This window comes from Lathyrus oleraceus, chromosome 3 (assembly GCF_024323335.1).
Source record: "Lathyrus oleraceus cultivar Zhongwan6 chromosome 3, CAAS_Psat_ZW6_1.0, whole genome shotgun sequence".
In the NCBI taxonomy this organism is placed as follows: Eukaryota; Viridiplantae; Streptophyta; class Magnoliopsida; order Fabales; family Fabaceae; genus Lathyrus; species Lathyrus oleraceus.
This window is the reverse complement of record NC_066581.1, coordinates 90,766,922-90,783,536: the sequence shown is the minus strand read 5'-3', so window position 1 is coordinate 90,783,536 and position 16,615 is coordinate 90,766,922. Positions and strand designations below refer to the sequence as shown.

The 16,615-nt window shown below is 34.1% G+C and overlaps 1 protein-coding gene across 1 annotated transcript; it reads left to right on the top strand.

The window, feature by feature from the left end:
- Positions 1-15,864: 15,864 nt before the first annotated feature.
- On the top strand, positions 15,865-16,410 carry LOC127129845 (uncharacterized). The gene has a single exon (XM_051058962.1). It carries the CDS (start codon positions 15,865-15,867, stop codon positions 16,408-16,410), a length of 546 nt encoding a protein of 181 aa, XP_050914919.1.
- The last annotated feature ends 205 nt before the right edge of the window (positions 16,411-16,615 follow it).

The window sequence follows — 16,615 nt, the reverse complement described above, 5'->3', positions numbered from 1 at the left end:
AATAATCCCTCTTAATTTTTTCAACAAAAACGATTGCCTCCAAGATTTCATGAGTTTAAGATAAAAAATTTAAGTTTTAATTTTTTATATAAAAAAGATATTAAAGTGAATATTTCTCTCAAAGAATTCATCATTGATAAACATCTAACAAGTTTATGACAGAATTTGTGGTGGAAAGAGTAGAGAGAAAAAAAATTCATCTCAAAATCCCTCACAAATTTTACTTTGAATAAATTTGTGAGGATTGTTTTGGGACGAAATAATGTTGTCATAAATTTCATTGCTAATGATTTTCCTATAAAATTTTATCATATATACGATTTTCCCTCACTAAACTCATCACAATTAGTGATGCGTTTACTTTCTTCACTAATTTCTATCATTAAATTACGTTTTTTTTTTAAATAATGAGTGGAGACTCAACTTCCTCAACCTCTACCACAATTTGTTTTACCACCTCTAGCGGTACCTCTACTTGAGGATTGGTGTTGGTTTTGAAACAAAAATTCTGATTTTGTTGAAATTGGGTTTGACCCAAAAATTTTAAACGAAAATCTTGTCTTTGTTAAAATGTTTTTATAAAATTGTTCATTTCAAATTAATTTTCAGAAAGAAATTTTGAAGTTACTGTAAGATTTTAATGAGCATAAAATATTAATAATATTCTTATAACAAGGGGAGCTATAGATAAAATTTTGAATATTGTTTGAGTCTTAAAATAAATTTAAGAATAATTAATAAAAATAAGCACCGTACACATATTTATCTTGATGGAAATTTTTATTGGGATATTAAAGCAGTTGAGATGTTTTTTTTAGGAAAAGAAAAATTCGTTTATTTTAATTAAATTTTATAAAATAGAATTTACTAGAATATAATTTTGGGAATATTTAATAAACAATATGTATATATTTGAATTTTGAAACAACAATTTCCACGATATATTTATATGTAGGGAACAATATTGTGAATTTTTTTATTTGTTAACATAGGTCTCACAATTATTTTCTTTACAATTTTTGATTTTATTCTCTTGATAATTAAAAATATAATTTATAAAAAATATGTTTGAATTTGAAACTGGCTATAAACACAAGAAAGTGAATTTTTAAATTGGGTTTCTAAAAATATTTTTTTTTAAAAACCAACTCAATCAAACAATAACACGAAGACGAAAAGTAACAAAGTTATTTTTATACTGGTTCGCTGTTAACGAAGCTAACTTCAGTCCATTATACCAAGGTGATTTTACCTTCTCAACAAGGACTTAATCCACTATAAGTGAAACTGATTACAATCACCACAAAGATAAATCGTATTTGTCTTATTGAGTCTATCTGACTAAAACCTAGTCACTCAAGAAAACCACTCAAACAACTTTTAGATTTATAAGTTTGTGTTTACAAAGAATGCTTCTAAAAAAGCAAATTAATACAAGTTTAAAACAATGAATATCTCACACAATAACGAGAAATAGCTCAATGTGTGTTTACAAAACTATACAAAAAAAATACTTTAGCAAAAGAGCATGTGTATCTTCAATAGCGTGAGCGTTAACAACTTCTTCCAATCTTTCAAATTTCCTTTATATAGGTAGTTAAAAGATCCGTTGGAGAGAACTGGAATAGCAAATTGCAGTTGTCTCTTTGTATAATTGTTTGCATATAGAAGACAAAATGGTACAATAGTATTGTCCTTAGCCCACAAAATCAACATAGTGGAGGAATGGGTGATCTTGTATTGTATACTATTTTCCTGACGCAAAACCTTCTAATCTTATCTTCTAATCTTCAGAGGCTTCTGATGAAATGATGTTGAAGCATGCTAAGAAGGATCAAGAGACTAGTTGGCAGAATCATCAGAACCTCGATCTTCAGAGTCTTGACACAATTCCTCAGAACCTAAGCATATAATCTTGAATACTGCATTTCTTTAGAGACTCTTTAATCAGAGTCACAATCAGAAGCTTTAACACAAATGTTCATCAAAACCATTATCTAAGAGCTTTCTAGAAGTTGACAACATCTTGTAAATCACTTGTATCTCTTCAGAGTCAGAGTGTGTTGATTCCTGAATATGATGACGTCACACATCAAAGCTTCAGAGTAGAACCTGTTAGTAAAAGCTACAGACTAGATAAAAATCATTAGTGTACAAAATTGTTCTCTAAGAAAGAATGCATTGCTATCATCAAAACTAAAGGCCAGATGCATAACCAAATATTGTTCTTACAATATCCCTGTTTTTGATGATAACAAAATCATGTATTTTGACAAACAATTTTTACTTGGTTTAATCACATAAAAATATCAGAGTGGGGTTTGTAAGCTCCCCATGAATTTTATGCTGTTAAAAATTATTTTTCAGCTTAGAATATATAAAGTTAGGTTTGCAAGCTCCCCCTGAACTTAAGACTTAAAATAATCTTAACACATATACAAAATCTCAATCAACATGAAAGAAATAACTTTCCATAAGGCAGAAGTCTGGTTATTATCTTCCCATAAGGCAAAATCCTGGTTATAATAGATGAAGTAACTTTCCAGAATGCAACAACTTGGGTACAAAAGTATTTCATTCAGAATCCTTGCTTGAGTGTCAGAAAGCCTTGTTACCAGTCTGGCATAGAGCACGGTTTGTCAGAACTTTCATAGCCTGGTTTCATAACCTGGTCGTATTACTCATGTCTGGTTATTTTTAGAACTTATATACATTTGGTTCATAGCTTGTATACGCATGGTTCAACCCGGTTCATTTGAACTTAGTTCAGAACAAGAATATGTTTGGTTAACTGCAAACTGCTTAGTTAACTATCCAGAACATAAGCTTGATTCTTAAACATAAGTCTGGTTCCTATGAACTCTATTCAACTTTGTTAATGCCTTAGAACTTGAAACACTTGGTTAACATGATGAACTTTTTCAAAGTTCCCAGAAAGGTTACCAATGTCAAAACATATAAAGACATGTTTGGGTTTAAGAATTGGAATTAGATATATCAAAATCAATCATTTTTCCTTCCCCTTTATCATCATTAAAAAAAATAAAGACAAAATAAGCCAAAAATAAACTATTTCATTTCCTCAAAAAGATAACTCAATACAGAAATGAAAAAAAAACAAAGACAACACAAAGTTTTAAAAACTAGGGTTTAAGGAGGGGTTATAGTCTTAATAAGATATCTTCTAGAAACCCTTTAATCTTTAATGTCTTTTCATCTTGATGTTTGAGTCTCTCTTTAACTTAAGAATTCTCAGCCGCCAGATGCTCTAAGGTCTTTAAAATGAATTCCCCAGAAACCACAATCTTCTTGACCCCAAAGTCACTTCCAACTTCAAGAGTAGTCTCAGAAGCAACCATAGTAGTCTGAACTGGAGAAGAAGGTGGAGTCACTTTTAGAGTAGAGGTTCAACAATACCAGAGAGTCTAGTATGGAAGTTCCTTTTAGCTTCCTTCAAGAAAGAAATCTCCAACTCTTCAGAGCTGACTCCTATCCAACTTTTGAAGTTGTTGGTCAGAGCACACACTTCGTAGAGGTTTGCATTAGAAATGCAAACCTCAGTGAGAACGTTAATTCTAGAAACAGCCTCACCTTCAAACTGAGTAAACAATTCATCCAAAGGAGTAGGACGAATGTTGGTTTGAACATAAGTTAGATCATAATAGAGACATTAGTTTCTGAATGAGACTACAATGACCTCAACATCTGATGCAGACTTTCTGACTAAATCATCATATACCTCAAGGTTTGGGTTAGGTTCATATTGAATCTCGGTGTCAGAGTAAATTGCAATGGTTTGGTCAAAAGAATCAGGGGTAGAGGGTTAGTTGTTTCTGAGTCGTTACATAAATACATTAATGACAGGTTCATCAATGGGTTGGTGGGGTAGAGTGAGTGTGTCTTCTGGAAAGGCACGAGCTTCTGGCATGGTTAGGGTGAATGAATTAGGTGAGGAAAAGTCAGAGTCAGAGGAGTAGCTTTCTGTATCAGAGGGTTTGATAGTGGGAGTAGTTACATAAGTAGTACAAACACTTAAGGTTAGTGGTGTGATGACTGTAATGGTGGTTGATTCAGCAAATGTTGGAATGGGTACGGGTATTGTGACATAAATGGATGGTGTATATGTGATAATTGTTTCAGAAACACTAGAGGATCTGGGAGGAGAAATGGTTATGGTTCCAAAAGGAATGTATGATGGTGGAGAAGGTTGTGGAGGAATAGATGAAGTAGAAATAACATAACTAGTAGAGTAAAAAGGAGTCTCAGTCATAGGAAACTTACCATGATTCCCAGAAGGAGTCACTTCAAAATACCTAGCAGTCTCAGAATGGACAGACTATTCTCCTAGTCTCATTCTGTCTCTCAGAATGTTGAGTCCATAAATTCTAGCAACTTTGGTGGGAGTTTTGGTGGGTCCAGAAGGTCATTCACCAGAAGATTTAGGCTTCCTTTTTTCTTTTCAGAGAGTACACATCAATGGGGTGTTCCGGAAGTTCATCATAAGATATCACATACTGAGGACAACCCTTTTCCAAGCATTCATCATTGTACAGTTCCAGAACCATCTTAGATTCTTCCTTTGATAAGAGAGGATAGTCATCCACTGGAATCCTTCTAGAACCAACACGTGTCATGTCTAGAAATTATGAAGGGTTAAAAATATTTGTAATTAAGGACATGTTCTTTAGAGTATGGCTATTGAAATTCTTTCCAATTACAAAATCAACTTCCTTGGTCATTCCTATATCCATAAGCTTTTGCACTAGTTTTCTATCAAACAAGATGTCAGAAATCAACCTACTCATAGGTATTGAATTTCTCATCTTAGCAGCTTCATTTCTTGTTTCCTTAACCATTTCCCTCAGATACATGGAAATAATTAAGGGAAGATTCATCTTGTCACCACTTGATAGATAGTACAACATGTACTTATGATCAATGTTAATGTAATCTTGAGAGTTTAAAGAAGGTCTGGGATGAATGAATCCAAGAATAATCTTGAACCAGATCCTAAGATTTTCATGAAGATTCTTAGGATTGGAATAGGGTTTTCCATCCATGAAGATAAGTTTTGCAATTTCTTCAATCTTACTATTCTTGGAAAGCATACTAAAACACCACTTTTCAGAACCATCATGACCCAGAAGTGTAGCAATATACTTCTCAGAGACAGAGATCTTGTGACCCAGCACATATGACGTCACTTGAAGATTCATAGCTTTAGCAAAAATCCAGAATTGCTGAACTAAATTGTTGTAAACTGGTCCTTTGAGATGTTCAAAGTAACCTTCCCATCCTTGAGATCTCACAGTTCCAAATAGATTATGCCCATTAACTTTGAGGTTATCAAAGTCCACCAATAATTAACACATAACCTTTAACTTCTCAATTGGAGTAGACAAAGTGAGTTCTTGAAGTCCTTAAAGTACTTGCTCTTGTTGTTGAGGTTGTTGTTATTCTTTAGCTAGTTGAGCAGATTGTTGTGAAGCCATTATTGATGAAGAACAAAGGGTTTTAGGGTTTGCTGAAAGTTTTAAGCTCAAAGAGAGAAACTGTAGGTGGTGATGGTAGCGAAAGTGTGTTAAGTCGGTTTAAATAGAAGTTTTTGCAATCATGAAAATATTTTGAGTTGTACAAAAATATGACAAGGGGGTAAAACGTGAAGATTTTACATAGTCCCAAGATTTATTCACCCAACGTGTCACATCAGCAAATTAGAAACGATTCAGTTTTCTAAGACAACTGTCTTAAAATTGTTCCACTAATCGAGACTGGTTGACATCTATTAAATACGAAAGTGTTCAATATCCATAAAGTAGTTTTGTTTACCCAAACAAGTTCTGACTGGATACATCTGGACTTATTAAACCTTCTCACTTCATAAGACTCACACGTTCAGAATAATCAACAAATCTCAGGGTCTCATTTGACCATTCTGAGAGATTAACATTCTGAGAAAAACATCTTTTTCATTATGGACATAAGTCCATTTTCAAAATTTTCAGAATGAAAACAAACCTATCTTCAACAAAGAGGTTTTGTAAAGATATCATCCCATTAATGTTCTGTATCAATAAATTTTAGATTTAAAATTCGCTTCTAAACACATTCACGTATAAAGTGATGTTTTATCTCAATATTTTTTGCTCTAGAATGCAAAATGGGATTCTTAGATAAACAAATACTAGAAGTATTATCACAGAGTATAAGAATGTTACTTTCATATATATGGAAATCGTCTAGCTGAATTTTTATCCAGAGCATCTGAGTGATGCATCTAGAGGCTGCAATGTATTCAACTTGAACATTTGAAAGTGCTATTGTTGATTGCCTTTCGCTGGACCGTGAGATCAAGTTATCTCCTAGAAACTGATAGCTTCTAGAAGTGTTTTTCCTATCAAGTCTATCTCCAGCATAATCAGCATTACAATAACCCACTAGCTTGTAGTCTTTAGATTTTCTATAACACAAGCCAAGGTTAATTGTACCTTTCAGATACCTGAAGATCCTCTTAACAGCTGTTAAGTGAGACTCTCTAGGATCTGATTAGAAGAGAGCATACAAACAGAAACTAAACAAAATGTCAGGTCTAGAAGTAGTCAAGTATAAAAGAGAACCAATCATACCTTTGTATACCTTCTATTCCGCCTTAGCACTTACCCCATCCTTCTCAAGGATACATGTAGGATGCATATGAGTCTTTGACATCTTGCATTCTGACATGTCAAACTTCTTCAGAATTTCCTTGGTTCACTTGGTCTAATGGATGTACGTTCCTTTTGAACTTTGATTAATCTGAATCCCCAGAAAGAACTTGAGTTCTCCCATCAGACTCATTTTAAACTCTGCTTGCATAGACTTAGCAAATTCCTTGCACCAAGTAGAATTATAAGAACTAAATATGATATCATCAATTTAAATTTGAAAAACAAGGATATCATTTTTGAGTGACTTATAAAATAAAGTTGTGTCAACCTTCCCTCTGGTGAAATCATTTTCTAAAAGAAAATTTCTTAGTCTTTCATAGCATGCTCTAGGAGCTTGTTTCAGATCATACAATGATTTCTTAAGTTTGGAAACAAAATATAGATTTTTAGGATTTTCAAAACCACGGGGTTGGTGTACATACACTTCTTTAGTAATGCAACTATTCTGAAATGCACTCTTAACATCCATCTGATATAATATGATGTCATTGTTAACAACAAAAGAAATTAAGAGGCGAATATACTCTAACTTGGCAACTAGTGCAAAGGTTTATGTATAGTCAATCCCCTCTTGTTGACTATAACCTTATGCTACTAGTTGAGCCTTATTTATTACTACCTCTCATTGTTCGTTCAACATGTTTATGAAGACCCACTTTGTTCCAATAATGTGAGTTCCTTTGGGTCTTGGCACTAGATCCCACATATCATTTCTGGAGAATTGATTGAGTTTTTCTTGCATAACCAGAATCCACTATGTGTTCAGAAGTGATTCATCAATTGATGTAGGCTCTATTAGAGACACCAAACACATAAGAGTCTCTTTAGAAGGTTTAAATGATGATCTGGTTATGATAGGATCAAATTTCTCTCCCAGAATCAATTCTTCAGAATGTGAATATCTCTGTCTGTGACTTCTTAGAGGAATATGAGCTTCAACAACTTCTAGTTGAGGAGCTTCAAATTCTTTTGCTTAAGCTTCTTTGGCTTTTGGAGTCTTTCCTTTAGAACCCGAATAAGTGATCTCTAAATCTACAAATTTCTCAACTAGCTTTGACTTTTCAAAGTCAAGATTATCATTTAATCTGACATGTATTGATTCTTTAATAATACGTGTCTCAGTGTTGTATACTTTATATCCTTTTGAGCATTCAAACTATTCTAACATTATGCACTTATGTGTCGTATAATCAAACTTGCTCAGATTCTCCTTAGTGTTCAACCTGAAACAAGAACTTCAAAAAGGATGAAAATATGAAATGTTAGGCTTCATACTCTTCCACAATTCATAAGTCTTACCCTAGAATAGATCTTATAGAGATCTTGTTCTGAATATAACACGTTGTGTTGATTTCCTCTGCCCAAAAGTGCTTAGCCATATTAGTCTCTTCGATCATGGTTGTGGCTATCTCTTGCAGAGTCATATTCTTCCTCTCTACAACTCCATTTTATTGTGGAATTCTAGGGAAGGAGAAATCATGGGAAATTCATTTAACATCAAAGAGTTTTTTAAAATCTTTGTTTTCAAATTCTCCACAATGATCACTTTTGACTTTTACAATTCTGAGATCTTTCTCATTTTGAACTTAGGAGAAGAAGGTAGAAAACACGGAGTGTGACTCAACCTTGTATCTTATAAATTTCACCCATGTACATCTGTTATAGTAATCAACAATGACTAGTCCATACTTCTTACCATTGATAGAGGAAGCTTTTACTTGACCAAACAAGTCAACATGAAGAAGCTCCAACGGTCTGCAGATTGAAACAATATTTTTAGCTTTGAAAGAAGTTTTAGAAAACTTGCCTTTTTGACATGCTTCAAAGAGAGCATCTGAAGCAAACTTCAGTTTGGAAGACCTCTGACTAAGTTAAGCATATTTAGCTGAGAAATCATCCTCATGCTAACATGGCCCAATCGTCTATGCCATGTCCATTGCTCTTCATTTACAGGCATAAGACATTTTGCATTTTGATTCTTCAAATCAGAAAGTCTTATCTTTTAAATGTTGTTCTTCCTCTTTTCATTGAAAAGAACCGAGCCATCCTTTTGACTGGAAGCTTTGCATGACTTTTCATTGAAAATAGTGTCATAACCATTGTCACTTAATTAACTTAAGGATAACTGATTATGCATTAATACTTCAACTAAAAGAACATCACTCATGGAAGGGAGAGTAACATTACCTACTATTCAGGAGCCAATGATCTTCCCTTTCTAATCACCTCCGAAACTGACGACGCCCCCATACTTAAGTTCTAGGTTTTAAAACATATGCCTTCTTCTCATCATGTGTTGCGAGCATCCAAAGTCCAGGTACCATGAATGGTGTCTCAACTCTGCTGCTAAGGATATCTGCAATATAGACTATCTTGTCCTTAGGTTTCCACATCTTTCTGGGTCCTTTGGGGTTAGTTTTCCCCGAGTTATTAACAAACTTTTGTTTCTACCCAAAATATTTATACATGAATGCATGATTGAAACAATTATACCTTTAGGCATAACACCATTTTGTTTCCTAGAAGGTACAAAATGAGACTGAAGAGTATTAGGCTTATCATCATTTTTAGAATCATATTTGTCATCAAAATCATAGCCAATACCCCTTGTTCTGTTTCTGCTAACGCCATAAATCGTGGAAGCCATTAAGCTTCTATTCAGGATTCTAGCAAGAAATTTATGAAAAGATTTATCATATTTCTTTATGATATCACCAGAACCTGTAGAGGCTTTTGAAAGATTTTTCTTTGCAGGTTTGAGACTCTTGCTTTGAGGCACAAAGTTGTTGTTTTTCAAAATGAGATTTTCTTCACTCAAACTTGAAAAATCTTTCTGAAGCTTACATTATGCTGCTAATTCAGATACATGAATCTTCTTCAGATCGTTGTATTTGTCCAGAAGATTATGATACTTTTCCAGAACTTCTGATAAACCAGATTCAAGTTCAGAACGAGAAAGTTCAGAAAATACTTCTTCAAAATCTAACTCAGATTCTGATTTTGGTTGAATCATTTCTGCAGGAGCTTCTGCGTAATCCATCAACGTCATGTTTGTCCGATCTTCCTCATAATCATCTTATGAAGACTCTGAATAATCACATGTATCCATCAGACCTTTCTTCTTTCTTCTAAAGTTCTTCTTGGGTCTATCTTTCTTTAACTTGGGACATTCATTCTTGAAGCAGTCAGGCTCCTTGCACTTAAAGCACGTGGGTTCTTTGCCAGCTCCAGCTTTCTTGGATCCAGAACGACCACATGTCCTTCTTTGTCCTCTGAATTTTCCTTGCCTTTTCTTCCATAATTGATTAAAGCATCTGGACAAAAGAGGAAATTCATCATCTTCTTCTGATCTTCTTGAAAACTTCAGAGCAACAAATTTTATCTTTCTCTTGGTCTCAACTTCCTTGAGCTCAATCTCGTCACTTCTTAAAGAATGAACTAGTTTTTCAAGAGAAATGTTGTTTAAATCCTTTGATAACTTTGGAGCAGTTACCATAAGTCTCCAACACTTAGGTAAACTTCTAATGATCTTCTTAACATGATCAACAATAGAATACACTTTTTCTAGAATCTTAAGTCCTGCAACAAAAGTTTGAAACCTTGAGAACATGTTCTTAACAGTTTCCCCGTCCTCTATCTTGAATGCTTCATATTTTTGAATCAAGGCAAGAGCCTTGGTTTCTTTGACTTGTGCGTTCCCTTCATGCATCATCCTCCAAAATCAAATATATATTTAACAATATCTCTGTTGGTGATTTTTCATACTCAGTGTATGAAATAGCATTTAGCAAGATGGTTCTTGCTTTGTGACGATTCTTATAATCTTTCTTTAGTTGATCTATCATCACCCTTCTTTCAAATTTATTGCCACTTACATCTACTGGGTGTACGTAACCATTATATACCCTGCCCATAGATCAACATCTTAACCTATAAATAATCTCTTTATTTTATCCTTCCAATAGTCAAATCTATCTCCATCAAAAACAGGAGGTTTAACATTCTAAAGATCTCTATCATTTGTTTGAGCAACTGATGGTGCAAAGGAAGCCATTGTGTTTCATACTGGATCTTTATCTGACACTATTAAGTGTTTGATAATATTATCAAGACCAGAACTCGAGCTCTGATGCCAATTGATGATGGCAAGAAAAAAAAGAAAGGGGGGGTTTGAATTGAGTTTCTAAAACCAAAAACTTTTTCAAAACCAACTCACCCAAACAACAACACGAACAAGAAAAAGAAAAAAGTTATTTTTATACTGGTTCCTTGTTAACGAAGCTACCTCCAGTACACTCTACCAAGGTGATTTTGCCTTCTCAACAAGGACTTAAATCACTATAACTGAAATTGATTACATTCACCACAAAGAAAAATCATCTTTGTCTTCTTGAGTCTATCTAGCTAAAACCTAGTTACTCAAGGAAACCACTCAAACAACTTTGAGATTTAGAAGTTTGTGTTTACAAAAAATGTTTCTAAGAAAGAAGATTAACACAAGTTTAATACAATGAATATCTCACACAATAACGAGCAACAACTCTATGTATGTTTACAAAACTATACATATGAAATATACTTTAGCAAAAGAGCGTGTGCATGTTCAATAGCGTGAGCATTAGTAACTTCTTCAATCTTCCAAGTTTCTTTTATATAGGCAGTTAAAAGATCCGTTAGAGGGTGGAATTGGAATAGCAAATTGAATTTGTCTCCTTGTATAATGGATTGCATATAGGAGACAAAATGGTAATATAGTATTGTCCTTAGCCCACAAAATCAATGTAGTGGAGGAAAATGTGATATTGTATTATGTACTATTTTCCTGACGCAAAACCTTTTGACTTTATCATATAATCTTCAGAGACTTTTGATAAAATGATGTCGAAGCATGTTTAGAAGGATCAAAATACTAGTTGACAGAATCGTCAGAATCTCGGGCTTCAGAGTCTTGACACAGTTCCTTAGAACCTGAGCGCAGAATCTTGAAGGTTGACAATCCTTCAGAGGCTCTTCAATCAGAGTCACAGTCATAAGGTTTAGCATAAACATTCGTCAGAACCGTTACCTAAGAGCTTTCTAGAATTTGACAGCATCTTGTAAAGCATTTGTATCTTTTCAGAGTCAGAGTGTGTTGATTCTAGAATCTGATGACGTCACACGTCAAAGCTTCAAAGTCAGAATCTATTTGCAAAAGCTACACACTAGATAAAAACCATTAGTGTACAAAACTATTCTCTAAAAAACAATACATTGTTATTATCAAAACTAAAGGTCAGATGTAGAACAAAATCTTGTTCTTACATAATTGTTTTTTTTTTTAGATTCTCTACCGGTGGTTTATTTAAAAAAAGAATTCTGAAAGTTTTAAATGTAGGATCTTAGTATGGAAAAAATATATTTTTAGGGTGTTCAATTTCAATAGAAAATTTTATGATATGTAGTTTTATTTGGAAATAGTTTTGAATATAAGAAATTAGAGAAAAAAATATTGCTAATTAATTTAAAATATAATTTTATTTAGGATATAAATTGAATTCATACATTTTATTTGAGCGAGAATAGTTTATTATTATTATTTAAATAAGAGAATACACTTTAGTATTTTGATAGTTCTAATATATTATAATAATTTTTTTTAATGATATAATTATTATTTGATTTAATATATATGATAATTATAATCATAAGATATATTTCACTCTCTGCTATAAATGTTAAATAAGTATGTTTAGCTTAATTGTTTAATTATTTAGATAATAGTTGTTATATAACTTTGTATCTTAAAAGTTCCTAATTTGTTTTGGATATAAAACAAAAGTTGAAATAAATTACAAAAATACATTTACTACAGTAGAGTATACTTTATACCAACCCAAGTCTTTAATAAGAGTAGGAATATAAGGTTCTGATTGTGAAGGTGCCAATTTATTAGAACAGAGACAACTAGGAAGTTTGTAAGAATTATCGTTGCCAAGGTAAGGGGGGTCTCCTTTGTTTGATTATTATAATTTAAGTTGATGCTTTTATGGAATGTGCATGGTATGACATGTTCATGTATGAAATAATTATAATGCCCGAGTTATGTGATGCATGTTAAACATTAAGTTGTTGAACTGGGGTTTATAATCCGAGATTAGTGTTGAATTTGGTTATATCTCTAACATGGGGTTAGGATAAAGATCGTGTTGATCGCATACTCATTGTGTGATCCTCTTGAGTTATTTTACAATGAGTGTCATGCATGCATTCATGGTTGTCGTGGTGTCCATAATTAGTTGGGACCTTGCGTGCACAATGTTCATAATTATTTGGAGTTAATTGATTGCGACCTATCTTGTGTAGTGTCCATACAAGAGTATAGAATCAAGTTTGATTGTTAGGATTGTAAAATAAGTTATTTAGACAAGTTTTACACAAATATAAGAGGTTAGGAAAATTATTGTGCCTGTTGTTGATAGCAATAAGCTTGTAAACAAGCTTCAGAAACCAGTTGTGACGGAACAACTCAATAGATATCCAAAGACGACAAAAAGAAAATCAGGTTTGTTGGAGGTAATAATTATTTTCAGTGCCGATATAGCGGTGGAATTGGCCAAGCCTCTCGAATTCCAAAAGATACAAACCATTTCAAAGGGGTTGAAAGGCCAACCTTCGATCTGGTTATGTATCCACTAACTTGCTTTAATTTCTTCTTTTTATTTTTTTTTCTCTTACAAGAGTGAAATAGTGGGTCAAGCTGACATCATGACTATGTACAATATACTCTTCCACCTCAACATTGTTTTCCGGTTATCCCAAGAACTTTGCAGGAATTTCTCATTATTCACCACATGAGAGTTCTCATTAGAATCAATGTCATCATCCATTAACTGAGTAACATCTACAAATTCTTTGTCTAGAGAACTTTTTTATCAAAGTCTTAAATGTCTTCCACCATAACTTCAAGGTCATTGAATTTATTATGAGTGAAAGGAATATTGGCAGGCTCGTTAATCTGAGGATCATTAGCAGTATTAGGATCATTATGAGGATCCAAAACACCATAGAATCTTTGATAGCCCCACTAGTCTCAGGATCCAAGCTTCCAAGATTCTTCTCCTTAATGACTTATTCTCCTTTATTTTCAGACACTTTGGGTAGAGGTTATTTAGGAATATAAACCTTGTTTTAAGTTTTTGTTGAACTTTTTCAACAATGTTTGGAGAGTTATTGAGGTTTTTGCAACTATGTAGAGAACGTCCAATCATCTTGCAACGTTGTTACACTGGATTTTTCAACCTGACCATAAGTGGTAACTACTAATGAGAAAATATATGAATATGCCACGTGGAAGGTCAAAGATAGAGTGGGTCCACATGAATAATATGAATCAAGATCGGAAGTCATATAGAGTGATACCGGTCGAAGGTAGAAATATCGAAAGGCGTTGTGAGGAACTTGGAGACTTAGTAAAATTGTGCTATGTTGGTTAAGGTTGGAGTTCAACATTATAATGAAAGCAATGCCCACTCAGTCGCCACCCGTGGAGTTCATCATTACAATGGGCAATGCAACAGAAAATGTTAGATTAACATGGTCGGCATCGAAGACTTCGACGAGGGTAGTCAGGTTTTGGCGCCCAACAGAGCAGTTAGGAAATTCAAAATAATGTCATAAGGCGGGAACTAAGTTGGCAACGACGGGTATTCAGAAACACGTGGGGGCACATCGACGAAAAGCGTTGCATGGACTTGGGACGTGTCACCACAAGAGTAGTTTACCATTCTTAGACAGTTATCATAGAGTAGTATATAAGAACACTTAAGTTCATTTTATAAGGGGTTCACAATTGTACACATTTCTGCTAACTCAAAGTACCAGCGTGTTGAGAAACGAGTGAGGAAAGATGTACGTATGCATTCCATTATTTCATACATTTCAAACAACTTTACATTAAAAGTCATTTTTATGCATTAACTTGCCTTTCGATTTCCTTAACTTTCCTGTCAATTTACATCACTTGAACTTTAATTTCAGCCTTTTCTTTTCCTTTTGATTTCAAAGCCTTTACTTTACTTGCATTCTAATTGTAGTCCTCTTATTCCCTAAAAATTTTCTTATTACAAGCAATAACAATAAACATTTTCCAGCAATTATGGATTTTCACAAGCATAAAAACACACAAATATGTCCGAGAGATTTTTGAGTTTGATCCCTTAAGTATTAATATAAACTTGTATTTGTTTACCAAATTTCACAGTAAATAAATTGGTACGCTCAATGGGATAATTTTGTGTGTTTTTCACTTATTTGTGTTTTTCAAAGCAGAATTTTTATTTGGTTTTCATCAACTTCTCATCCTGTGTATGAGTGTATGAGATTAAGGTGCAGAAAAATAACAAAGAGAGAAGTAAGAAGACCTGTTAGAAGTTACATTAGAAGAATGGTGAATCCTAGGAACAACAATGGAAATCAACCTTCTAATAGTGCTGGGACGGAAACGGTTTCGACAACTGTAACAGAACCCATTCCTTTGACTTTAACTGCTACGGTAACACCATCAACAACGGTGGTACCGACAACGCTACCTGAAGGGACGGTTCCGTCCCTGATAGTTCAGAGTCACCTAGTGACTCCAAGACTAATCGTGGTATCATACTATAGGTCTTTTTCTACAAAGTTTACAATGCCCATACTAGGGCATGAACAACCTTTTGGAATGCCAACAACGGTGATGACAAGTTTACAAAATAACCCTTCGACATTTGTGGAAAATGCTGCAAATGTGTATTCCCATATTATGGCATCTGGCTCAGCCATAGGCAACCATGGTCGAAATATGCCACCCAATATAGGGATGTGATTTGGTTCCCAAACAATGTCTACTTTAACAACAAATTCCGTTATGGTAATGCGGCAACAAATGAATGAGAGTAACCATGACACGGGGAACAAACTAACCCAACAAATGGGTACAATATTAAACCTATTGATTCAGAATACGAATTAGAGTTACCAACAATTGGTAACTAAAATGACCAGAATTGCTATCTTTTTGGTGTTCCCCCAGTGCATGTTCAACTAGTCGCCTAACCCCAAATTGTTAGGCAGGTTCAAAACCAGGGGGGTAGTATTAGAAGAGAATACTATGAACTAGGGACAATAAAGGAACCCCCATATGGTCGGGCAAGAAATACCTGTTGGGGAGGGTAATTCACCTGTGATAGTTGTTAATTGGAACCAGGATGCTAACCAATTGGTCCATCAAGTTCGACAGGGAAATCTGTTGGGAGAAAATAACTTAACAACCATTGTGGAAAGAATAATGGATCAAAATGGGGTTAATATGGGCATGCAAATGCCAAACTACATATCTCCTCTACTAGAGTATGTGTTACAAACTGAATTACCAAGGGGATGGGAAGTCCTTAAATTTACAAAATTTGCTGGTGGCACAAACAACTCTACTGTCGAACACGTTGCTCGTTACCTAACTAAGGCAGGTGACATTGCAAACAACGAGAACCCGAGGATGAAATACTTCCCTAGTTCTCTAACAAAGAATGATTTCACATGGTTTACCACTTTACCTCCTTATTCAATCCATGATTGGGCATGTCTAGAGAGGTTATTTCATGAGCAGTTCTACATGGGGCAATCTAAGATTAGTCTGAAGGAATTGTCAAGCGTCAAGCGAAAGTTCGCTGAGTCGGTTGATGATTAACTAATTCTCTTCCATTTACTAAAAGCGAGGTGATATTGCTAACAACGAGAACTTGAGGATGAAATACTTCCCTAGTTCTCCAACAAAGAATGCTTTCACATGGTTTACCACTTTACCTCCTCATTCAATCCATTATTGGGAATGTCTAGAGAGGTTATTCCATGAGCAGTTCTACATGGGGAAATCTAAGATTAGTCTGAAGGAA

Coding starts and splice junctions, on each gene's coding strand:
- LOC127129845 (XM_051058962.1), top strand. CDS start 15,865: ATGGTCGGGCAAGAAATACCTGTTGGGGAGGGTAATTCACCTGTGATA.